This window comes from Anastrepha obliqua, chromosome 6 (genome assembly GCF_027943255.1).
Source record: "Anastrepha obliqua isolate idAnaObli1 chromosome 6, idAnaObli1_1.0, whole genome shotgun sequence".
Lineage (NCBI taxonomy): Eukaryota > Metazoa > Arthropoda > Insecta > Diptera > Tephritidae > Anastrepha > Anastrepha obliqua.
Window position 1 is genome coordinate 62,482,953 of NC_072897.1, and position 27,550 is coordinate 62,510,502.

The 27,550-nt window shown below is 36.1% G+C and overlaps 1 protein-coding gene across 1 annotated transcript in view; it reads right to left on the reverse strand.

The window, feature by feature from the left end:
* Positions 1-3,162: 3,162 nt before the first annotated feature.
* Positions 3,163-27,550, reverse strand: part of LOC129250613 (mucin-2-like) — a 50,324-nt gene continuing 25,936 nt past the window's right edge. The window contains exon 3 of the mRNA XM_054890220.1: positions 3,163-3,352. Coding sequence (XP_054746195.1) covers positions 3,163-3,352 — 190 coding nt within the window. The remainder of the gene's footprint in view (positions 3,353-27,550) is intronic.

Genomic DNA, 27,550 nt, shown 5'->3' on the forward strand with positions numbered 1-27,550 from the left:
TACAATATACTGATCTGTACCATCGAGCAGTTCATCAGTACACGTTTTGCACTCGACGAATACACACTGCTCTGAAATGGAAAACAAGCGCTTTAATGGAGCTTGGCACAAGAATAAAGGTGAAAGAAAGAGATCATTTAAGGGGAATCAATTTATTGCAGAAGCTGATACTGAAAGATAACAGTGATTTTGAAGTAAACCATGATTCTATTGTCAAGTACGTTTTAATCAGTTTCGCTTTGGTGTTTGGTGCGATAGAATCGCAGTTAAAATGTTAACTTTGCAACAGTGATACTAAATTTTTGAAAAATTCACCTAGAGGATTAGGATTTAAATTATGTGTGAAGTGTTCGTGCCGAGAATATCTGATTGATTCGTGTCCAATGATAAAAAATGCCGACGATTACTTATGTAATGAGATTAACCGACGATTTACTTATGTAATGAGATTGCTTGGCATCGGTCACGCTGGAATTAATCTTTTTTGCTCGATGATGGATTTAAATATTTTTCATAAGTCTCTCTATTATCAAGTGATACAGCAAATAAGTCTCGCTGTCAAATCTGTTACTGATGTTGTGCTTAAAAAAGCAATAAAGGAAGAAAACGAAAAGAATTTGGCAGAAGGTTTCCCAGAAAATCACTTGACTGTTTCAGGAGATGGTTCACGGGCTAAGAGAGGTTTTTCCTCTCTCTTGGACATTGTGTCATTGATAGGAAAATTTTCTAATAAAATCGTTGACGTCACAGTTAAGTCAAGCATATGTAAAGGATGCCAGTATTTAGCAACGAAAGATCCCATCGAAGTCGAGAGTTTATACGATGATCACAAAGATGAATGCACAGCAAACCACAAGGGCAGGCAGTAGTGGTAAAATGGAGGTCAACGGGATTTCGATCCAGAAGTTGAGAAGCAAGAATGTGTATTGCATGTGAAGAAAAGAATGTACCGAGCACTTCAAGGTGTAAAAAAAAACTCTTACCGAGTACGCAAAAGTGAAAAAACAATTGGAGGCAGCTAAGAACACAAATATGGCCGTTAAAGTGAAGAGCACCGAGGAAAGTGCTCCGAAAAAGCGTAGGACAAAGAGAGACTCGTCGACCAGGGCTGAGCCACCAAAACCTAAACCATTGCAATTGACTAATAAGATTATGTTAAAAATGTCTATGTACTACGGTTTGGCAATCCCCAATCACTGTCATTCTCTCGAAGAAATAAAGAAAGTCGTGTGGACTACATTCTACCACATGACGTCAACAAACGAAAACCCTCAGCACTCTTACTGCTCAGATTCTTGGTTCAAGTACCAACAGCTCAAAGCGGAAAATCAAGAGAGCACTTATGAACACCCAGTAACGTTTGACGAACAAGTTATAAATCTCATAAAACCAGTGTACCAGACTTTAGCGTTCGACGATTTATTGAAAAGCTGTTCGGGCGGGAATAACAACGAAAGTTTTAATCACTGTGTATGGCATTTTGCTCCGAAGCATACTTTTACTGGGAAAAACGTTCTGGAAATTGCTACTTACAATACCGCCACTTGCATCTTTAATGAGGGTTTTCTACCTGTACTCAAGGTTATGGAGACAATGGGCGTTACATTAGAACAAACAGCCAGGGACTACGCTGACGATGTTGACAATGCACGGATTTTGAGGGCAGAGAAAATTGCAGAAGCCAACCGTAAAGAGGCCACAACTTTACGTAGGGCTCTAAAAGCTGCTGAAAATGACAACTTTGAGGAAACGGAAGGACTGCTCTATGCACCGGGCATAGCTGATTAATGTAAGTATAATTTTTTTATAAAAAATTTGTTGTCGAAACTTTAAACGCGTTTTTCTCAAAACCATGTTTTCGAAATTGCGGGGAATCACTGAATCAAAACTATTCAACCGATTTGGCTAAAAATTTAACCCGTTATTCTAGACACACATATCTAGATCTCGGACCTTTAAAACATTTAATTTTTTAATAATAAAGTATTTAATTTAAACAATTTATGGAGAAAAAAATTAGATTATGAGAACTTTTTTCACAAATCCGCCATTTTTTTTTTCCTTTTTTTACGTATATTTTAGGTTTGGGACCTACGGAATAATAACCTCTTTGAATTTTTTATTTCAGATGACTTTGGAAGGCTGTGTGTTTCCCCGAGCCAACTCATCTTTTTTTTAAGGACTCCACTTTGACGACAGAAATTTTAAACAAATTAATATAAAATTAACTTTAACCAAATTTTTTATATACTTCAAAACACCAATCAATTTAGAAACCCCATTAGCGACATCATCAGATAACAAAATACGAGAGCCGAAGCTAAAAACAGAATTTGTTTTTAACTCAAAACCAGAGGGAGAGATGCCATTGTCAAAAAATTTTTTAGCTGAACAACTTAGGAAATAAGTTAGACAATCCTTTGGAATATGAGCAAAATTGCCAAGAAGCTTTTGGAGTATATTTAGTTCTCTATGGGCTTCTATACCATTGTATGTGACATAACGATCTTGTTCAATCATTTCGCGCACAGTAACTTATTTTGGAGGTTTTTCACAGAATTCGTTGCTGAGTGAACAACGGCCACGAGAAAACTTATTATACAAGTTTTCACGGCATCGAAGGATAGTGGTTAATCATTGTATAATGATTTTAGTTCATCGATGCATTCTTGTCTTGCTAACCCATCTCGAAATGTGTTAAAAATAATCGCACGAAAATATTCACTGTTTAATTCTATATTATTGCGGAAATGATTTTTATAGCCAATGTAATTAACACTAATATGGCTCACACATAAAAACGTTCTGATTGCGTTTGTGGTAAAATATGTGACTCTCTCCAATGGAAACGTCTGATGGCATCCGACAATACTAGAAGTGCCCAAGGCCAGAAATAAAATGGTGGTGCTGGTGTAACTGTATTTTGTCCTAAAAATGAAAGGGTCAAGAGTTGTATGCCGCCTCCGGATGACAAATGATTTTTTTTTTATGAAAAGCTACTTTATGATATAAATGGGTTCGGAGTTTTACCATATGGTAGTCTGCCAAAGGGCAATTGGGTCGGGTGAACAAAATGTTTAAATATAAGTATATTTTTACAAGCCAGTTCAAAGGTTAACAAACTCCACAGAATTGTACATAGATATGTACATACATAGTTACTTACTTACCAGATAAGCAGTAACCGCAAGCACTTTCACCATCCGGATGCTTTTCTCGCATGTGAATCTCGAGTGTCTCCTGATATTTGTAGTGCCAGTTACATTGTGGACACTTCAAAGTCTTGCATGAATTCCGTGTTGACATTTGAACACCAGTATTAAGTCGTGTTGAATTCAGTATCATTTCGCAGCTATTGAATATAAGAACACGAATATAACAACAAAAATGAATATAAAAACATAACAGGTGTACAATATGACTAAAATTTCGACTAGATTTTGATTATCTACAACAATATTTCCAAATGAAGGGGAAATATTTTTGAATATACTTGTAAGCTTTTTTTTGGTGAGCAGGCTTTAAATTTGAACTTTTGAATTTTAAATTAGCGAATTTCAATTTATTGTGCTACTTCAAATTATTGTGCTATTTAAATGAGTTTTAAACTAAATACTCTTTATATTGATTTCTTGTGATATTGCCTATTTAGCCACGTATGCATTCATACAATTTCCATCCATGAATACGTGCCCATACTGTGTATGTATGCATGCTCTTGTATGTAAAGTGTAATTTGCCTCTAGGATACGAGTAAGGCACTTTCAATGAATTCCTACAATGGTCAATTAGAACGAACTTCATCTAACTCATTGCTTAAATACTTTCATCAAATCAAACCATTCATCCATCGCTGCTACTTCTTCCCTTAGCGTGCAGTGCAGCGTGAGACTCCATCCCTATTTGCTTCTGGTCAGAGTAAGTTTTCGATTGCATCTCCAGGGAATCACGGTGATCCCAATACACTAACCCAACATAAAACTGCTGAAGCAATCTCAATTAAATCAAATACATTACCTCTTCCATAACAAAAATAAATGAACAATTGTATGAACCCGCAAATAGAAATATGTAAATATGAGTACATTGTATTGTTATAACAGCGTGTAATCTGATTCAGCAGAGCTCATATTGAAATTGCCGTTGGTGCGGGCGTCTCATTAGCTTACTGATTTCTGAACTATGAGGCATTTACGCAGTCGAAAAGTATTATTATTAGTTATTCCGTTTATTACGGGCGTGTGTCGAGCCAAGTGGGACAGAAAGTAATATCTGCCACCAAAAAGCAATGAAATACAAATAAATCAAAAGTCGCAATTAAAGTAAATATTTATGTAACCAAAACATAGCAACTTAAATTCATACATACAGATATGCATGTATAAATAAAAGCACAAAAAACGAATTACGTTAAAAGATTTATAGATCTTACACAGTTGCTTTAGATAGCTGCACTATCCGCAGATTGGCCAGTAGGTATACTTAAGTATGTCATCACTTTTTAATAAAAGAAAAAAAGCCTCACTACGTCTATTAATTTCGCGGGATATCAGAATGAAAAAAAAACGATATCAAATTTGAAAACAATTTTCGATATTAATATATATTTTGTTCGCTGATAGAACTACATATGTAATACTCATATGCTAAATTATTCTTGTCAATCACTTCAAATTAGCTATCAAAAAAATCAAATTAGCTATCAAAAAAAGTTTTCTTCTTCGTATATTTCATCGTCACAGCCTTCAGCGTTGAGGTAATTTTTGGTGAAAGAATTGTCCTTTGCAGTTATTTCATAGAGCAGCGTTGGACTTGTTTTCAAAATGTGGTAGAACTCTACACGCGAATATGTTGAATTATGTTTCGCCATAAGAATCTCTTTCAGCGTATCGAGCTTTAATTGTGACTTTTCTTCCGCCCACAATTTGTTGACGTTTGAAAATACCCGTTCCAGTGAAGCCCTAGTCCCGGCAAACACAAAATATATTCGACCAAACTGGCTATCTCACTGTAGTCACAGTTTACATTATGCAAATTTTTAAATATTTCTGTCATGGATTCGGAACTGAAACATTATCCCCTCTCCCTTTTTTAATTTTGTCGACGCAACAGTAATTCTCAATGTACAATTTCGCAACACTCAAAAGCTATGCATCACCGTTTCTTTGTCATTTCTTCTTCACCAATATATGTATTTATGTACATTAAGAATTGTATGGAAAACAAAGAATTTATATAAAGAAAAAAGTTTTTCTGCAATAAAAAACGGGATTTGTATAGTTTCCGCGAGATAAGTTTCAAAGCTGATAAGAGTATTCCGAGAAAAAACGATAGATGAGATGCTTAGGTATAATGCATAGCATGTCATATTGTTACATAAGAAGATTGATTAACAAAGGATGACTTTATTTTTTTGAAAAATATTTATTTATTCATCAATATTTATTTTTTCACCTTCAAAGTAATATCCTTTAGATACAACTTTCTATATACGAATTTCCGATATATGATTTTTCGCATGGCATATCATGAAAATGAAAGCAAAGCCTCAGATGAGACCTCCCTACTCTAATGACGACCACAAAAAAATCAACACACTACACATCATCCATAAACCTACTAAAAGAACGAAATACACAATATCACATATTTCGTCCAAAGGAAGAAAAAGGATTTAAGGTAAATCTACGAAATATGTGTCACTAAGAATAACATTCGCTGACTACGGACATATAGTTACTGACATAAACAAAATTTAAAAAAACGGGACAAAACAACCTCTTTCTATCTTCTCTGTAGAGCGTGAACAAAGATATATACATATATACATCTTGTCGAGCTTACGTCACTGTAAAATAAAATGTGAACCTCCGCATCAGAAAAGAATTTTGCCCCAGTGCATCAATTGCCAGAAATATGGGCACACAAAAAATTATTGTCGCGAAAAAAGAGAACATTTTTCAAATTGAGCGTAAACTCCCAAAACCACAGGAGAGAATTTGAGTAATCGATTGGGCACCAGGAGGCAGCACCGCCACAGGTAATGGTTTGGGCCGATGTAAGCGCAGATGAGCGCTCTCCAATGCTTTTCATCGAGGCTGGCGTCAAGGTAAGTGCGAAATATTATCGGGAAAGTTTTCTGGACGTTGCTTTGACGGTGTGGGCACTCAAACATTTCGGTGGCAGACCATGGACGTTTCAACAGAATTCGGCACCGTCTCAAAAAGCTCGAGTGAACCAAGAATGGATAAAAAACAACGTTTTGTACCTCATAACGTCCACACAATGGCTCTCAAATTCACCAGACACGAATCCGATGGGCCAAAATACCTGCAAGTCACATTCGGGCAGATTCGTTTCTGAGGCAAAAGATGGTCATATCGAGTAAAAGAAAACTGATTCTTAATTTTGTATTATTTTCACACATATTTTACTTCGGATTGAATAAAAGTAATTTTCCAAACTGAATTTATGGCTTTTTCAATTGGTGAGACTTCGAGTGCCGGGCCTTGTAGTATTAATATAAAAGATATACATTAAATGCGCTCTATGTAAAGAGAAGCACACCGCAAACTACAAAGGCTGCATGGTCTATAAATCCTTAGGAGTACAACGTTTCCCAGCTCTGCAGAAGAAGGAAATACCTGCTCCACAAACAATCCAAAATCAGCATAACGACACAAACGAACCCACCGGAAAAATCTCTGGGATTTATGCACAAGTAGTAACACAGACAACAAATAACAAAGTAACAAATAAAACATATTCTATGCGTTAGAACGATGATATACAAGAATTAAAAACAATGATAAGTCACCTAATCAATCAAATGTTGAACATGATGAACATCAAAACACTTCTCGTCACCAAAATGGATGATCAAAGAAAATAACTTGACAAACGGACTAAGCTGACATATACTGGAAACTCAAAACTTCATCTGACAAAACAGCATTAAATGGCACTCATGGCTTATTGACTATTTTAGCTGCATACTGCCCACCAAAATTTAATATTAAAATAAAGACACTTTAAAATTTATAGCTGCAGGTCATTTCCATGCAAAGAAAATGACATGGGGTTAAAGACTGACTAATACTAAAGGAAAAGCTCGACTTGACGACATCAGAAAATCAAACTGTGAATTTATTAGCACAGGCGATCCCTCGACTTGCTGGACTTTTTCATAACAAAATCAATAAATTTAAAAATGCTGACAATGTAATCCTGCCTCGAACTTTCGTCTGACCATTCACCAATCATCCTGACAACTCCAAAACGCCTGCAACTAACATTTAGTCGGATTTCCTATAACTATCGAACAGATTGTGAGGCTTTAATGGAAAGAATGGAGCAAAGCCTGGACAGGACAATCCCATTAAAAACTGAAAACGATATTGAAACTGCAATAGCTTTTTTAATGACACAACTATTATGTTACTTAGCCGATCTACACCAACTCTATAACTCCAAACTACAAAGTATAACATTCCTGAAAAAGAAACTAAACCAAAAGATAAAACTGAGAAAAACAATGGCAGACTGCAAGATTCCCAGATGATAAAGAACAACTTAACAAATTAACTAAACTAGTTAAAGAACTATTCAAACATGAAAAATACAGAAAACTAAACAATTATCTTAAAAATATTGACGCGAAAAAATCTACAAACTATTCATTGTGAAAGGCGACAAAAAAGATGGTCGGAGCTACAATACACCTCCCACCAATAAGAACAACAAACGGACAATGGGTCCGAACATAATCGGAAAAAGCGAGTATTCTAGCTCAATATTTTAAAGATATATTTCAACATTAAAAAACAACAAATCCCCTGGATATGACGTCATCTCAGGAAAAATTGTAAAACATATGTCCGACAGCGCAATAATATATCTTAGAAACGTTTTCAACGTTGCTATAAAGCTCAAAGACGTGGAAAATTGAAGAAATTATTGTGATCCCAAAACTCAATAAAGATGCCACGTTTGCATCGTCACCAATAAGTCTGCTACCGGCAATATCAAAAATATTTTAGGAGCTATTCTTTACCCTATCATAACAAGAATGAATTTAATTCTTCAACATCAGTTCGGATTTAAACAAAAGCTTATTGAATGCTTAATAATGACTTCAACAATAATCAAGTATGTGTGTCTGTACATCTTGACGTAGCTAAAGCCTTTGATAAAGGCAACCTGAACCTATGAACGCAGGAATTCTCCAAGGCAGCGTATTAGGACCCACTCTATATCTCATCTACACCGCAGGAGCAGTCTGCAGAAAACAGCATGATTGCGACGTTTGCAGATGACACTGTACTGATGGCATCTAATAGAGACCCATATGTAGCACAAAAATATTCACAAAACGATTTAAACAAAACCCTGGATTGGTTCAAAAATAGAATATAGAAATTAATGGCGACAAAACAATTCAAGTGAATTACACGAACAAAAAGGAAACAATAGACTCATTAAAGATTGGAAACTCTGACGCGAATACTGATACAAAAGCTAAACACTTAGGCATTACAATTGACTCTAAGCTCAACTGGAAGGACCTTATAATAAAAAAACATACGCAGAGTTCTGACGCACATAACTCCGATGATGAGAGAGCTTCCTGCTGTAGAAAAATTCAATAAGAAGATACTTAAACGAAAAAACTAACTGACCTCTTGTAATGTAATAATCTACATATATATATAAAAAGAAGTTACATTTCCTTGGTAATCTTATAACTCAAGAACCGCCGAACCGATTAACACAAAAATTTCAGAGTTCTTTTCTATCTTTGAGGAGGTAGTTTGTGTGAAGTTTGATTGAAATCGGTGCAGCCGTTCCTGAGTTATGACATTTTATGTGAGTAATGGTTTCCTCTCATACGAAATGCCTGTAATATACTGTTTCTTGAAATATAATAATTTTCAGTATTTTGCTTTTACATTCAATTAGTAATATACTGTTTCTTGAAATAATTTTGAATGTTTTGCTGTTACATTCAAATACTAATATATTGTACTGAAAGAATACCACGTGCAAGACGAGCAAACATTCTATATACATAAAAATAAGTTACATTTCCTTGGTAATATTATAACTCAAGAGCAGTTCTTTTCTATCTTTGAGGAGGTGGTTTGTGTGAAGCTTGATTGAAATCGGTGCAGCCGTTCCTGACATTTTATGTGAGTAATGGTTTCCTCTCATACGAAATGCCTGTAATATACTGTTTTTTGAAATAATAATAGCAAACGACGTTAATTTGTTGTGAATTTGTTAGCACATGCCAATGCTATGGACGTACCGCAAAAGTGAATTGTTTGTTTTGTGTTTGTAAACGCCAAAGTGTACGCCGTATCGACGTGCAGCAGAAAACCGCTTAACCTCAAGACCAACAACAACAGTGTAGTCTACGATCAATTTGATTGAAATCGGTGCAGCCGTTCCTGACATTTTATGTGAGTAATGGTTTCCTCTCATACGAAATGCCTGTAATATACTGTTTTTTGAAATAATCTATATATAATATATAAAAAGAAGTTACATTTCCTTGGTAATCTTATAACTCAAGAACCGCCGAACCGATTGGCACAAAAATTTTAGAGTTCTTTTCTATCTTTAAAGAGGTGGTTTGTGTGATTGAAGTCGGTGCAGCCGTTCCTGAGTTATGACATTTTATGTGAGTAATGGTTTCCCCTCATACGATTATACATTATACACAGCCGCTTATGAGCGTTTCTGTTGTACTGTTGTACTGTTGTGGTTGTAAGTGTATAATGTTAATATTAATTTTGGACGAAAATATAATAAAAACTGGAGCATTCAAGGAACTGGAAAAACATTTTTAACTTTATTTATTTTGGCATAATTTATTTAGCGTAAAAAATTGAATTAAAGAATCAAAGTTTAATTACAAGTTTTTATCGGCTCTTTCACCTTACCTGTATATAGGTGATCACCACAATCAAATTTTAAAAAAGTACAGAAAAGGCTATTGTGATATCTTTAGAAAGTATGTTGAATGAAAAAAATCAACTTATTCAACTGTTTAAACATTTTACGAGTTCTATAAAGAAAACTTATTTAATATGAAAAATTTCTTGCGATATAAAAAACATTTTATGTATGGTGGTGCCAAGCCCACTGGGAAATGCTAGTAAGAAATATATTTATGTACTTATCTAAATTATCAAAGCAGATACTTTAAAAATGAATTACATATTCCGAAATAATTCTGGAGAACAATGGCCTTTCCAAATATCTGTAAAACAAATTACTTATTGTCGTATAGACAGGTGTAATATGTTTTTTTGGAAGCAATGCAAAAAAAAAACTAATTACCCACGGCACACGTAATAAGGATTATGATTTGAGGGCATGCACCTAGGATGTCCGGTCCCTTAATGGGAAGGTGCCTATGCCCGGCTGGTTGATCAGAGTAAAGACTGACATCACCGTTATTCAAGTGATGCTATGGACATGGCAAGACAAGAATACCATTGGGCTTTCCGACGTCTGTTACAGCTGCCATGTAAAAAAACGTAATTTTGGTGTTGGATTTCTAGTGGGAGAGAGATTTTATCGCCAAGTAATAACGTTCACTCCGCTGAACAAGCGTTTCGCCATAATCCGCATCAAAGAAGCTGTATGTATTAGCTCTTATATATGCAAAATATGGCCGGATGAAAGCATGCCTGCCGATTGGAAATGAAGTATGCTCTGCTCAATCATCTGCCAGGGCTGTCGGAGTTATTCGTTTAAGTCTTCGTTTTTGCCGTTTTGAATGTGGAATTTTCAGCTTTCTTCCTTTGTGTGTGTTAATAGTCTGTGAATATGAATGATGTCTGCATTATCGAATGATGTCTTCAATAATTTTAATTTTGAGGTCCCTGTCTACATATATCGTCATTGGTTATGAACCAGCCTGCGTTTGTGATAGTCCTTAAGATTTTTGATTGTAGTTCTTGCATTATTTTAAGGTTTCATTTGCTTGCTGCTCCCCATAGTTCGATGCCGTATTTCCAAATTGGAGTTATAAGAGTTTTGTAGAATAACAATTTATTACCAAGTAAAAGTCGCGAGTCGTTTCATTTCTCTTTTGAAGTATATGCTCGTTGCAAGTCAGTTTTGCATGAATTATTATGCATAAATATTTGGCTTTTGTATCATATTTAATGACTTTATTATTTATAGTCAATACTTGTGTATCACACTTTCTGTTTGTGTATATTACTTGGATTGTTTTATCTGTGTTAACTTCGATTCCCTATTTATTGAACCAGGTCATCGTTGAGTTAAGTAACTGTTGTAGTTTATTTGTGGCAACATTTGTGTTTTTGTTAGAGGTCAATAAATCGGCAAAGGTTGCAATAATGCTATTGCTATTGCAATAATGCTACTTGTGCAGGGTATATCATGTGTATCGATAATGTATGTAGAAGAGTGGCCCCAAAATGCTTCCGTGTGGAAAACCTGCTTCCATACATAGTAACTCAGAGCATTCGGTCTGATATTTAACACAAAATATCTGTCATTCCGCAAAAGTAGATAAAAATCAGTTGGAAGTATTTATTTTTGTTTAAATTGTGCGTAATAGTCCGAGATACCATACACTGTCAACAGCTTTAGCCACGTCAGCATAGACGTGACGCAAAAATTTTTGTTGTAAATATTTTTTTGTATTTTGTATGGTACTCTGTGTACCTGTTGTATCGTTGAATGTTTTCGCTGAAAACCAAATTGATTAGAGGGAATGATGTCGTTAGCTTCTTTAGGGGATGAAGACTGTCATAAATCAATTGTTCGAATAGCTTCGGCAAAATAGACAAGAGACTTATCGGCCTGTATGATGAAGGTTCTGGCAGAGCAATTATTTCAGAAACTTTCCAAGGCAAAGAGAAATATTTGAGTCTTATTGACGCGTTACGTATTCTTTAGATACTTAATTCCATCGTTGGGTAGCTTCTTTATAATTTGTCCATTAATTCTGTCGTAGCCTGAGATACTTTGTTGCTTAAATTCTTAATTTCTGTCAGTATTTCATGTATGGTCACTTTTCTGATTATTCCATCTTTTAATTCAAATGTATCAGATAAGCTATTTTGTTGCCTATTTCTTGGATTGCAGAAGGTAATTTTGAAGTGTTTCGCAAGTGTGCAAGCTTTATCCAAATGTGGTTTAGCCCACGCATTAATTTCAGTAAGAGTTGCCTGTTGGTGAAGTGTTGTTTTGTTAATGTTCTTCTTCGCTTTCCATAGTGAGAATTAGTCATTTTTATAGAGTAAGATAAGATAGGAGTATTTTATTTTCAAATTCCCTTAACAGCTGTTTAATATCTTTAGTCATCTAGTTTAAGATTGTTTTGTCATCTGGATGTCTTGTTGTTTGTCATTGTTTCCTTAGTTTTTTTTTTAGTTTTATCTTCTGCCTAATGTAGTCCTGAATATATTCTCTTTTGGTTGTGTGTTTGACTGTTGGTGTTGATAAGGTTTTTGCGTGACTGATTGCATTGGTGAAAAACGCAATAGTGCCGTCGATTTGTTACTCAGTTGATTAATTTAATTTTCACTATTGAAAAACGCGTCCTCACAGTTCGATAGTTAGACAGACTGTCGGCTGAGCTATTCACACATAGGGACGAGCAGCTGGTTAAGGTGCATGCATCAGCTTCTATGCAAAATATGGTCGGATGAAAGCATTCCTGACGATTGGAAATTAAGTATGCTCTGCCCAATCCAGAAAAAAGGTTATTCCGTAAACTGTGCCAATTTTCACGGAATCATAATAGTATTCTAAATATCGCGTACTTGGTTCTATCGAGGGTATTGTGTGAAAAACTGAAGCTCACCATCTACCAACTGGTTGAACCTTATCAGTGTGGCTTTAGACCAGATATTCACAATACGAGTTTTGGAAAAGACCATTGAAAGAAGAATTAACACCCACCATCTTCTCGTAGATTTTAAAGCCGCTTTCGACAATACGAAAATGCGTTGCCTATATATCGCAATGTGTGAATTTGGTATCCCTGAAAAATGAAAACGGCTGTGCAAGATTACGTTGATTAATTCTAGCAGTTCCGTTAGAATGGGGAGGGCCTCTCCGAGCCATTTGATACCAAACGAAGTTTCATATAGGGTGACTCTCTTCTTCTTCTGTAACCTTATGCATTTTATTATTAGAGCGTACAATTTCTGGCGTGCGCCGATGACATAGACATCATCGGCGTTAACAACCGAGGTGTTAGCTCTGCCTCTTCTCCGCTTATAAAACAAACAGTCCGCGTACCTGCGTATCGGCACCTACGTTACAGTTGAAAGTTATGATATTGAAGTTGTAAGAGCGTCCGTTTACCTAGGGACCAGTATTAACACCGATAATAATGCCAGAATATTTCTTGCCAACAAGTGCTACTTTGGTCTAAGTAGGCAATTGAGTAGCAAAGTCCTCTTTCGACGAACAAAACTAACACTCTACGAGGCTCTCATCATGCCCGTCCTAACGTATGGTGTTAGAGAAAAATATTCTGCGCAAGATTTTTGGACCTTTGCACGTTGGCAACGGCAAATATCGTAGGGAATGGAAAATTGAGCTGTATGAGCTTTACGCCGATATAGATACACTGCAGCGAAAAGATCCAGCGACTCCGCTGGCTAGGTGATATCGTGCGAATGGATACAAACGCTCCGCCTCTGAAAGTTTTCGATGCGGTACCTACTGGTTGTAGCAGAGAAAAGATCAGGAGGAGGACTTGGCTTCACTCGGTGTGTCCAACAGGCGTCGGTTATCACGAGAAAGAAACGACTGGCGCGCTGTGTTGAGCTTGACCAAAATCGCGTAAGAAGTTATCACGTCAAAGAAGAAGAAAGACCAGGTTACAGATATATCAATGCGGGATATATTACATATGATTTATTTGTGAGCAATTTTCACAAGTACCTCGGGTTTTTGACAAGCACCTCGTAAAATGTAGTGCAACTATCTGAATTGAATTAAATTACACTGGATCACAAATTTCAACTTTTTTTCTGCACCAGAGACGCCGTTATGAAATTCCTATGTAAAATCACCGTCTGATTTCGAAAATCAAGGTTATTTTTTATTCTATGGTAACGGTTTTGAGATATTTACGAATTACCATTATTTCAAAAAAAAAAAAAATTCGGCCCACTTAATCATATAAATCTCGAAAACGAATTGAGCGATTTCAAAATCGTTTAAAGCTTTCAAAAGGTAATAAAATTTGCTATAAACTGTGTGTAAAACACTTTTTGCTAGGCCCTGCAGATTCAAAGATAACGAACTATCATGTTTTGTCATCTGGATGTCTTGTTGTTTGTCATTGTTTCCTTAGTTTTTTTTTTAGTTTTATCTTCTGCCTAATGTAGTCCTGAATATATTCTCTTTTGGTTGTGTGTTTGACTGTTGGTGTTGATAAGGTTTTTGCGTGACTGATTGCATTGGTGAAAAACGCAATAGTGCCGTCGATTTGTTACTCAGTTGATTAATTTAATTTTCACTATTGAAAAACGCGTCCTCACAGTTCGATAGTTAGACAGACTGTCGGCTGAGCTATTCACACATAGGGACGAGCAGCTGGTTAAGGTGCATGCATCAGCTTCTATGCAAAATATGGTCGGATGAAAGCATTCCTGACGATTGGAAATTAAGTATGCTCTGCCCAATCCAGAAAAAAGGTTATTCCGTAAACTGTGCCAATTTTCACGGAATCATAATAGTATTCTAAATATCGCGTACTTGGTTCTATCGAGGGTATTGTGTGAAAAACTGAAGCTCACCATCTACCAACTGGTTGGACCTTATCAGTGTGGCTTTAGACCAGATATTCACAATACGAGTTTTGGAAAAGACCATTGAAAGAAGAATTAACACCCACCATCTTCTCGTAGATTTTAAAGCCGCTTTCGACAATACGAAAATGCGTTGCCTATATGTCGCAATGTGTGAATTTGGTATCCCCGAAAAATGAATACGGCTGTGCAAGATTACGTTGATTAATTCTGGCAGTTCCGTTAGAATGGGGAGGGCCTCTCCGAGCCATTTGATACCAAACGAAGTTTCATATAGGGTGACTCTCTTCTTCTTCTGTAACCTTATGCATTTTATTATTAGAGCGTACAATTTCTGGCGTACGCCGATGACATAGACATCATCGGCGTTAACAACCGCGGTGTTAGCTCTGCCTCTTCTCCGCTTATAAAACAAACAGTCCGCGTACCTGCGTATCGGCACCTACGTTACAGTTGAAAGTTATGATATTGAAGTTGTAAGAGCGTCCGTTTACCTAGGGACCAGTATTAACACCGATAATAATGCCAGAATATTTCTTGCCAACAAGTGCTACTTTGGTCTAAGTAGGCAATTGAGTAGCAAAGTCCTCTTTCGACGAACAAAACTAACACTCTACGAGGCTCTCATCATGCCCGTCCTAACGTATGGTGTTAGAGAAAAATATTATGCGCAAGATTTTTGGACCTTTGCACGTTGGCAACGGCAAATATCGTAGGGAATGGATGAGCTTTACGCCGATATAGATACACTGCAGCGAAAAGATCCAGCGACTCCGCTGGCTAGGTGATATCGTGCGAATGGATACAAACGCCCCGCCTCTGAAAGTTTTCGATGCGGTACCTACTGGTTGTAGCAGAGAAAAGATCAGGAGGAGGACTTGGCTTCACTCGGTGTGTCCAACAGGCGTCGGTTATCACGAGAAAGAAACGACTGGCGCGCTGTGTTGAGCTTGACCAAAATCGCGTAAGAAGTTATCACGTCAAAGAAGAAGAAAGACCAGGTTACAGATATATCAATGCGGGATATATTACATATGATTTATTTGTGAGCAATTTTCACAAGTACCTCGGGTTTTTGACAAGCACCTCGTAAAATGTAGTGCAACTATCTGAATTGAATTAAATTACACTGGATCACAAATTTCAACTTTTTTTCTGCACCAGAGACGCCGTTATGAAATTCCTATGTAAAATCACCGTCTGATTTCGAAAATCAAGGTTATTTTTTATTCTATGGTAACGGTTTTGAGATATTTACGAATTACCATTATTTCAAAAAAAAAAAAAAATTCGGCCCACTTAATCATATAAATCTCGAAAACGAATTGAGCGATTTCAAAACCGTTTAAAGCTTTCAAAAGGTAATAAAATTTGCTATAAACTGTGTGTAAAACACTTTTTGCTAGGCCCTGCAGATTCAAAGATAACGAACTATCATAACGGATTTTTTAAATTTTTTTTGTAAAAATATAAAAAAATGTGTACTTTGAGAGAAAGGATCTCGAAAGCTTTTTACTTTTTCGTGTATTTTTTGTTTTCACTCTAAGCTCTGTTTTATTACAAAAAAAATAACTTTGATTCAACAAAATCGATGAACTAATACAAAAGTTACAAACATTCAAGTAAATATATTCATTTAATACTTAAGTACCCTACTGGTAATAGGTATGTGTTAGTATTCGCATATCAGTTAGTTACAGGTAGATTTTGGAAGGGTTATTTGATACAAATAAAAAATAGTTTAAAAAAACTAAAAAACACGCTTTTATTGCTAATCGAACTAAAAAGTATTATAGAAAATAATTTTTAATGACAAAGAGACCTATAATGAAGTAATAGCAAATAGAACGATCAGTCGTAGTCTACTACCTTAGAACAGAATTATAACAAAAATTAAGATACAAATAGAATAATTCAAATTAGAGTTAAACTACTTTTTAGTTCGATTAGCAAAAAAGCGTGTTTTTTAGTTTCTTTAAACTATTTTTTTTTTTATTATGAATGAAAATTATTGTTATCATTGCAGTCAGTGAATAAATGATTCGATATATTTGTGTTATATTTAATTCCTTTCTTATCGACTGTGGGTCTAAAGCTATGCAGTTATCGGCCGTAATAAAGAAGTAGTCGGGATGAAGAACTTATTTCGTGGAGGGAGCCTGAGAAACTGATTTACAAGAATAAATAAATATTTTTCATTTTACAACCAAATTCACCTTACTTTTTGCCCACAGTAAAAAAAAGAAAATATTAATCCTGGCAATCCTAATAAGGATAATGGAAAACTTTTATCAAATTATTGCATTCTCATCGGTCCTTGATAGGTATGCAAAATTTCAAGTCGATCAGATTATTAGAAGCCAGTGAAAATTAAGCTCAAAGATTCCGTTACATACATATATACATACATACAACCCGACCTAATAAAAGTGTGTTAAAAATTGTTAGTGGCGTTATCTCAAACACAGATACATTTCAAGCAAGATCCTATGTTTAATGCAGGTAGTGCTTTCTATGTATAACTAGGGAACCTTTTTGTATAGGTAGGCTTGCATTTTTAGTTGATCTATGTAAGTATAAATAGTAGTACATGTGCCTCGTTCCTTCATAATTTCTACAAGGATCGCCGGATACTGTTCACTTTATAATTGCAGTTTATAATCCGTCATTTACTTAAAAATATAATATGAATAAAAGGGCGCGAGAGTTTGAGTGTAAAAATGATTCAGATATGTTCTGTTTCATCTCCGGGGAATTTATCGTTAAAAGGATGCGACGTGTGTTTTCAAATCCTTTGAAATTTGCATACCATAAGTGTTATGGAATGGAGCCTAGAAACAATGAAAAACCATGGACACCGAATACTGTGTGCACCACATGTCGAGTCGAATTGGTATTTTCGGAAACCGGAACCAAAGGTACACCGTAAAAATTAGGAATTTGCTCTCTTTTAATGCATATCTGACTAATTTCTTAAACTATCTATTTAGGCGACATATGAAATTTATTACACCAATGAGGTGGAGGGAACCAACTTGCCATTCAACGCACTGCTATATTTGTACTACAAAAGTATTTGGGGTTGGAAAGTCAAGAAAAGTAACCTACGCGAGCGTATCTATAGTGTCATTACCAGAACTAAATTCCACGGAAGCTACATTGCCAGAATCAAATTTAACTTTAGTTCCGGCTCCAGTTTCATCGTCAACAGCAGTATCTGATTACGCGTCATCATGTTGTAATGAATTGCAAACGGAAAACGAAAGAAACCCTTTGTCACAAGCACAACTCAATGATTGGATAAGGGATTTGGAATTGTCAAAAGAAAAGTCCGAACTATACGCCTCTCGTATGCAACAATTTAAATTTGTTTCATCCGATGTTAAGGTAACATATTATAGGACTCGTCACGAACAATTCTCCCAGTACGAAGAAGGACAGTGTTTGTTATTGCAAAAACATTGCTGGTCTATTTAAATAGTTTGGTGAACCATATGATTCGAAAGAGTGGCGATTGTTCATAGACGGCAATAAATTAAGTTTAAAGGCCGTATTATTGCATATTGGCAACCAAAAGCCATCTATCCCGATCGCACATCTCCCAATCGTTAACGACCGGACCATGGCGAGATGTGAATAGCGATAATGCGGCTGAAGGACAACGCTTCGAGGGCTGACGGACCGCCAGCTAAGCTATTGAAACATGGTAAGTTGTATGCATCAGCTCTTATGCAAAATATGGCCGGATGAAAGCATGCCTGCCGATTGGAAATGAAGTATGCTCTGCTCAATCATCTGCCAGGGCTGTCGGAGTTATTCGTTTAAGTCTTCGTTTTTGCCGTTTTGAATGTGGAATTTTCAGCTTTCTTCCTTTGTGTGTGTTAATAGTCTGTGAATATGAATGATGTCTGCATTATCGAATGATGTCTTCAATAATTTTAATTTTGAGGTCCCTGTCTACATATATCGTCATTGGTTATGAACCAGCCTGCGTTTGTGATAGTCCTTAAGATTTTTGATTGTAGTCGTTGCATTATTTTAAGGTTTGATTTGCTTGCTGCTCCCCATAGTTCGATGCCGTATTTCCAAATTGGAGTTATAAGAGTTTTGTAGAATAACAATTTATTACCAAGTAAAAGTCGCGAGTCGTTTCATTTCTCTTTTGAAGTATATGCTCGTTGCAAGTCAGTTTTGCATGAATTATTATGCATAAATATTTGGCTTTTGTATCATATTTAATGACTTTATTATTTATAGTCAATACTTGTGTATCACACTTTCTGTTTGTGTATATTACTTGGATTGTTTTATCTGTGTTAACTTCGATTCCCTATTTATTGAACCAGGTCATCGTTGAGTTAAGTAACTGTTGTAGTTTATTTGTGGTAACATTTGTGTTTTTGTTAGAGGTCAATAAATCGGCAAAGGTTGCAAGAATGCTATTGCTATTGCAATAATGCTACTTGTGCAGGGTATATCATGAGTGGCCCCAAAATGCTTCCGTGTGGAAAACCTGCTTCCATACATAGTAACTCAGAGCATTCGGTCTGATATTTAACACAAAATATCTGTCATTCCGCAAAAGTAGATAAAAATCAGTTGGAAGTATTTATTTTTGTTTAAATTGTGCGTAATAGTCCGAGATACCATACACTGTCAACAGCTTTAGCCACGTCAGCATAGACGTGACGCAAAAATTTTTGTTGTAAATATTTTTTTGTATTTTGTATGGTACTCTGTGTACCTGTTGTATCGTTGAATGTTTTCGCTGAAAACCAAATTGATTAGAGGGAATGATGTCGTTAGCTTCTTTAGGGGATGAAGACTGTCATAAATCAATTGTTCGAATAGCTTCGGCAAAATAGACAAGAGACTTATCGGCCTGTATGATGAAGGTTCTGGCAGAGCAATTATTTCAGAAACTTTCCAAGGCAAAGAGAAATATTTGAGTCTTATTGACGCGTTACGTATTCTTTAGATACTTAATTCCATCGTTGGGTAGCTTCTTTATAATTTGTCCATTAATTCTGTCGTAGCCTGAGATACTTTGTTGCTTAAATTCTTAATTTCTGTCAGTATTTCATGTATGGTCACTTTTCTGATTATTCCATCTTTTAATTCAAATGTATCAGATAAGCTATTTTGTTGCCTATTTCTTGGATTGCAGAAGGTAATTTTGAAGTGTTTCGCAAGTGTGCAAGCTTTATCCAAATGTGGTTTAGCCCACGCATTAATTTCAGTAAGAGTTGCCTGTTGGTGAAGTGTTGTTTTGTTAATGTTCTTCTTCGCTTTCCATAGTGAGAATTAGTCATTTTTATAGAGTAAGATAAGATAGGAGTATTTTATTTTCAAATTCCCTTAACAGCTGTTTAATATCTTTAGTCATCTAGTTTAAGATTGTTTTGTCATCTGGATGTCTTGTTGTTTGTCATTGTTTCCTTAGTTTTTTTTTTAGTTTTATCTTCTGCCTAATGTAGTCCTGAATATATTCTCTTTTGGTTGTGTGTTTGACTGTTGGTGTTGATAAGGTTTTTGCGTGACTGATTGCATTGGTGAAAAACGCAATAGTGCCGTCGATTTGTTACTCAGTTGATTAATTTAATTTTCACTATTGAAAAACGCGTCCTCACAGTTCGATAGTTAGACAGACTGTCGGCTGAGCTATTCACACATAGGGACGAGCAGCTGGTTAAGGTGCATGCATCAGCTTCTATGCAAAATATGGTCGGATGAAAGCATTCCTGACGATTGGAAATTAAGTATGCTCTGCCCAATCCAGAAAAAAGGTTATTCCGTAAACTGTGCCAATTTTCACGGAATCATAATAGTATTCTAAATATCGCGTACTTGGTTCTATCGAGGGTATTGTGTGAAAAACTGAAGCTCACCATCTACCAACTGGTTGGACCTTATCAGTGTGGCTTTAGACCAGATATTCACAATACGAGTTTTGGAAAAGACCATTGAAAGAAGAATTAACACCCACCATCTTCTCGTAGATTTTAAAGCCGCTTTCGACAATACGAAAATGCGTTGCCTATATGTCGCAATGTGTGAATTTGGTATCCCCGAAAAATGAATACGGCTGTGCAAGATTACGTTGATTAATTCTAGCAGTTCCGTTAGAATGGGGAGGGCCTCTCCGAGCCATTTGATACCAAACGAAGTTTCATATAGGGTGACTCTCTTCTTCTTCTGTAACCTTATGCATTTTATTATTAGAGCGTACAATTTCTGGCGTACGCCGATGACATAGACATCATCGGCGTTAACAACCGCGGTGTTAGCTCTGCCTCTTCTCCGCTTATAAAACAAAGAGTCCGCGTACCTGCGTATCGGCACCTACGTTACAGTTGAAAGTTATGATATTGAAGTTGTAAGAGCGTCCGTTTACCTAGGGACCAGTATTAACACCGATAATAATGCCAGAATATTTCTTGCCAACAAGTGCTACTTTGGTCTAAGTAGGCAATTGAGTAGCAAAGTCCTCTTTCGACGAACAAAACTAACACTCTACGAGGCTCTCATCATGCCCGTCCTAACGTATGGTGTTAGAGAAAAATATTCTGCGCAAGATTTTTGGACCTTTGCACGTTGGCAACGGCAAATATCGTAGGGAATGGAAAATTGAGCTGTATGAGCTTTACGCCGATATAGATACACTGCAGCGAAAAGATCCAGCGACTCCGCTGGCTAGGTGATATCGTGCGAATGGATACAAACGCCCCGCCTCTGAAAGTTTTCGATGCGGTACCTACTGGTTGTAGCAGAGAAAAGATCAGGAGGAGGACTTGGCTTCCCTCGGTGTGTCCAACAGGCGTCGGTTATCACGAGAAAGAAACGACTGGCGCGCTGTGTTGAGCTTGACCAAAATCGCGTAAGAAGTTATCACGTCAAAGAAGAAGAAAGACCAGGTTACAGATATATCAATGCGGGATATATTACATATGATTTATTTCTGAGCAATTTTCACAAGTACCTCGGGTTTTTGACAAGTACCTCGTAAAATGTAGTGCAACTATCTGAATTGAATTAAATTACACTGGATCACAAATTTCAACTTTTTTTCTGCACCAGAGACGCCGTTATGAAATTCCTATGTAAAATCACCGTCTGATTTCGAAAATCAAGGTTATTTTTTATTCTATGGTAACGGTTTTGAGATATTTACGAATTACCATTATTTCAAAAAAAAAAAAATTCGGCCCACTTAATCATATAAATCTCGAAAACGAATTGAGCGATTTCAAAACCGTTTAAAGCTTTCAAAAGGTAATAAAATTTGCTATAAACTGTGTGTAAAACACTTTTTGCTAGGCCCTGCAGATTCAAAGATAACGAACTATCATGTTTTGTCATCTGGATGTCTTGTTGTTTGTCATTGTTTCCTTAGTTTTTTTTTTAGTTTTATCTTCTGCCTAATGTAGTCCTGAATATATTCTCTTTTGGTTGTGTGTTTGACTGTTGGTGTTGATAAGGTTTTTGCGTGACTGATTGCATTGGTGAAAAACGCAATAGTGCCGTCGATTTGTTACTCAGTTGATTAATTTAATTTTCACTATTGAAAAACGCGTCCTCACAGTTCGATAGTTAGACAGACTGTCGGCTGAGCTATTCACACATAGGGACGAGCAGCTGGTTAAGGTGCATGCATCAGCTTCTATGCAAAATATGGTCGGATGAAAGCATTCCTGACGATTGGAAATTAAGTATGCTCTGCCCAATCCAGAAAAAAGGTTATTCCGTAAACTGTGCCAATTTTCACGGAATCATAATAGTATTCTAAATATCGCGTACTTGGTTCTATCGAGGGTATTGTGTGAAAAACTGAAGCTCACCATCTACCAACTGGTTGGACCTTATCAGTGTGGCTTTAGACCAGATATTCACAATACGAGTTTTGGAAAAGACCATTGAAAGAAGAATTAACACCCACCATCTTCTCGTAGATTTTAAAGCCGCTTTCGACAATACGAAAATGCGTTGCCTATATGTCGCAATGTGTGAATTTGGTATCCCCGAAAAATGAATACGGCTGTGCAAGATTACGTTGATTAATTCTAGCAGTTCCGTTAGAATGGGGAGGGCCTCTCCGAGCCATTTGATACCAAACGAAGTTTCATATAGGGTGACTCTCTTCTTCTTCTGTAACCTTATGCATTTTATTATTAGAGCGTACAATTTCTGGCGTACGCCGATGACATAGACATCATCGGCGTTAACAACCGCGGTGTTAGCTCTGCCTCTTCTCCGCTTATAAAACAAACAGTCCGCGTACCTGCGTATCGGCACCTACGTTACAGTTGAAAGTTATGATATTGAAGTTGTAAGAGCGTCCGTTTACCTAGGGACCAGTATTAACACCGATAATAATGCCAGAATATTTCTTGCCAACAAGTGCTACTTTGGTCTAAGTAGGCAATTGAGTAGCAAAGTCCTCTTTCGACGAACAAAACTAACACTCTACGAGGCTCTCATCATGCCCGTCCTAACGTATGGTGTTAGAGAAAAATATTATGCGCAAGATTTTTGGACCTTTGCACGTTGGCAACGGCAAATATCGTAGGGAATGGAAAATTGAGCTGTATGAGCTTTACGCCGATATAGATACACTGCAGCGAAAAGATCCAGCGACTCCGCTGGCTAGGTGATATCGTGCGAATGGATACAAACGCCCCGCCTCTGAAAGTTTTCGATGCGGTACCTACTGGTTGTAGCAGAGAAAAGATCAGGAGGAGGACTTGGCTTCACTCAGTGTGTCCAACAGGCGTCGGTTATCACGAGAAAGAAACGACTGGCGCGCTGTGTTGAGCTTGACCAAAATCGCGTAAGAAGTTATCACGTCAAAGAAGAAGAAAGACCAGGTTACAGATATATCAATGCGGGATATATTACATATGATTTATTTGTGAGCAATTTTCAAAAGTACCTCGGGTTTTTGACAAGCACCTCGTAAAATGTAGTGCAACTATCTGAATTGAATTAAATTACACTGGATCACAAATTTCAACTTTTTTTCTGCACCAGAGACGCCGTTATGAAATTCCTATGTAAAATCACCGTCTGATTTCGAAAATCAAGGTTATTTTTTATTCTATGGTAACGGTTTAGAGATATTTACGAATTACCATTATTTCAAAAAAAAAAAAAAAATTCGGCCCACTTAATCATATAAATCTCGAAAACGAATTGAGCGATTTCAAAACCGTTTAAAGCTTTCAAAAGGTAATAAAATTTGCTATAAACTGTGTGTAAAACACTTTTTGCTAGGCCCTGCAGATTCAAAGATAACGAACTATCATAACGGATTTTTAAAATTTTTTTTGTAAAAATATAAAAAAATGTGTACTTTGAGAGAAAGGATCTCGAAAGCTTTTTACTTTTTCGTGTATTTTTTGTTTTCACTCTAAGCTCTGTTTTATTACAAAAAAAATAACTTTGATTCAACAAAATCGATGAACTAATACAAAAGTTACAAACATTCAAGTAAATATATCCATTTAATACTTAAGTACCCTACTGGTAATAGGTATGTGTTAGTATTCGCATATCAGTTAGTTACAGGTAGATTTTGGAAGGGTTATTAGATACAAATAAAAAATAGTTTAAAAAAACTAAAAAACATGCTTTTATTGCTAATCGAACTAAAAAGTATTATAGAAAATAATTTTTAATGACAAAGAGACCTATAATGAAGTAATAGCAAATAGAACGATCAGTCGTAGTCTACTACCTTAGAACAGAATTATAACAAAAATTAAGATACAAATAGAATAATTCAAATTAGAGTTAAACTACTTTTTAGTTCGATTAGCAAAAAATCGTGCTTTTTAGTTTCTTTAAACTATTTTTTTTTTTTTATTATGAATGAAAATTATTGTTATCATTGCAGTCAGTGAATAAATGATTCGATATATTTGTGTTATATTTAATTCCTTTCTTATCGACTGTGGGTCTAAAGCTATGCAGTTATCGGCCGTAATAAAGAAGTAATCGGGATGAAGAACTTATTTCGTGGAGGGAGCCTGAGAAACTGATTTACAAGAATAAATAAATATTTTTCATTTTACAACCAAATTCACCTTACTTTTTGCCCACAGTAAAAAAAAGAAAATATTAATCCTGGCAATCCTAATAAGGATAATGGAAAACTTTTATCAAATTATTGCATTCTCATCGGTCCTTGATAGGTATGCAAAATTTCAAGTCGATCAGATTATTAGAAGCCAGTGAAAATTAAGCTCAAAGATTCCGTTACATACATATATACATACATACAACCCGACCTAATAAAAGTGTGTTAAAAATTGTTAGTGGCGTTATCTCAAACACAGATACATTTCAAGCAAGATCCTATGTTTAATGCAGGTAGTGCTTTCTATGTATAACTAGGGAACCTTTTTGTATAGGTAGGCTTGCATTTTTAGTTGATCTATGTAAGTATAAATAGTAGTACATGTGCCTCGTTCCTTCATAATTTCTACAAGGATCGCCGGATACTGTTCACTTTATAATTGCAGTTTATAATCCGTCATTTACTTAAAAATATAATATGAATAAAAGGGCGCGAGAGTTTGAGTGTAAAAATGATTCAGATATGTTCTGTTTCATCTCCGGGGAATTTATCGTTAAAAGGATGCGACGTGTGTTTTCAAATCCTTTGAAATTTGCATACCATAAGTGTTATGGAATGGAGCCTAGAAACAATGAAAAACCATGGACACCGAATACTGTGTGCACCACATGTCGAGTCGAATTGGTATTTTCGGAAACCGGAACCAAAGGTACACCGTAAAAATTAGGAATTTGCTCTCTTTTAATGCATATCTGACTAATTTCTTAAACTATCTATTTAGGCGACATATGAAATTTATTACACCAATGAAGTGGAGGGAACCAACTTGCCATTCAACGCACTGCTATATTTGTACTACAAAAGTATTTGGGGTTGGAAAGTCAAGAAAAGTAACCTACGCGAGCGTATCTATAGTGTCATTACCAGAACTAAATTCCACGGAAGCTACATTGCCAGAATCAAATTTAACTTTAGTTCCGGCTCCAGTTTCATCGTCAACAGCAGTATCTGATTACGCGTCATCATGTTGTAATGAATTGCAAACGGAAAACGAAAGAAACCCTTTGTCACAAGCACAACTCAATGATTGGATAAGGGATTTGGAATTGTCAAAAGAAAAGTCCGAACTATACGCCTCTCGTATGCAACAATTTAAATTTGTTTCATCCGATGTTAAGGTAACATATTATAGGACTCGTCACGAACAATTCTCCCAGTACGAAGAAGGACAGTGTTTGTTATTGCAAAAACATTGCTGGTCTATTTAAATAGTTTGGTGAACCATATGATTCGAAAGAGTGGCGATTGTTCATAGACGGCAATAAATTAAGTTTAAAGGCCGTATTATTGCATATTGGCAACCAAAAGCCATCTATCCCGATCGCACATCTCCCAATCGTTAACGACCGGACCATGGCGAGATGTGAATAGCGATAATGCGGCTGAAGGACAACGCTTCGAGGGCTGACGGACCGCCAGCTAAGCTATTGAAACATGGTAAGTTGTATGCATCAGCTCTTATGCAAAATATGGCCGGATGAAAGCATGCCTGCCGATTGGAAATGAAGTATGCTCTGCTCAATCATCTGCCAGGGCTGTCGGAGTTATTCGTTTAAGTCTTCGTTTTTGCCGTTTTGAATGTGGAATTTTCAGCTTTCTTCCTTTGTGTGTGTTAATAGTCTGTGAATATGAATGATGTCTGCATTATCGAATGATGTCTTCAATAATTTTAATTTTGAGGTCCCTGTCTACATATATCGTCATTGGTTATGAACCAGCCTGCGTTTGTGATAGTCCTTAAGATTTTTGATTGTAGTCGTTGCATTATTTTAAGGTTTGATTTGCTTGCTGCTCCCCATAGTTCGATGCCGTATTTCCAAATTGGAGTTATAAGAGTTTTGTAGAATAACAATTTATTACCAAGTAAAAGTCGCGAGTCGTTTCATTTCTCTTTTGAAGTATATGCTCGTTGCAAGTCAGTTTTGCATGAATTATTATGCATAAATATTTGGCTTTTGTATCATATTTAATGACTTTATTATTTATAGTCAATACTTGTGTATCACACTTTCTGTTTGTGTATATTACTTGGATTGTTTTATCTGTGTTAACTTCGATTCCCTATTTATTGAACCAGGTCATCGTTGAGTTAAGTAACTGTTGTAGTTTATTTGTGGTAACATTTGTGTTTTTGTTAGAGGTCAATAAATCGGCAAAGGTTGCAATAATGCTATTGCTATTGCAATAATGCTACTTGTGCAGGGTATATCATGAGTGGCCCCAAAATGCTTCCGTGTGGAAAACCTGCTTCCATACATAGTAACTCAGAGCATTCGGTCTGATATTTAACACAAAATATCTGTCATTCCGCAAAAGTAGATAAAAATTAGTTGGAAGTATTTATTTTTTTTTTAAATTGTGCGTAATAGTCCGAGATACCATACACTGTCAACAGCTTTAGCCACGTCAGCATAGACGTGACGCAAAAATTTTTGTTGTAAATATTTTTTTGTATTTTGTATGGTACTCTGTGTACCTGTTGTATCGTTGAATGTTTTCGCTGAAAACCAAATTGATTAGAGGGAATGATGTCGTTAGCTTCTTTAGGGGATGAAGACTGTCATAAATCAATTGTTCGAATAGCTTCGGCAAAATAGACAAG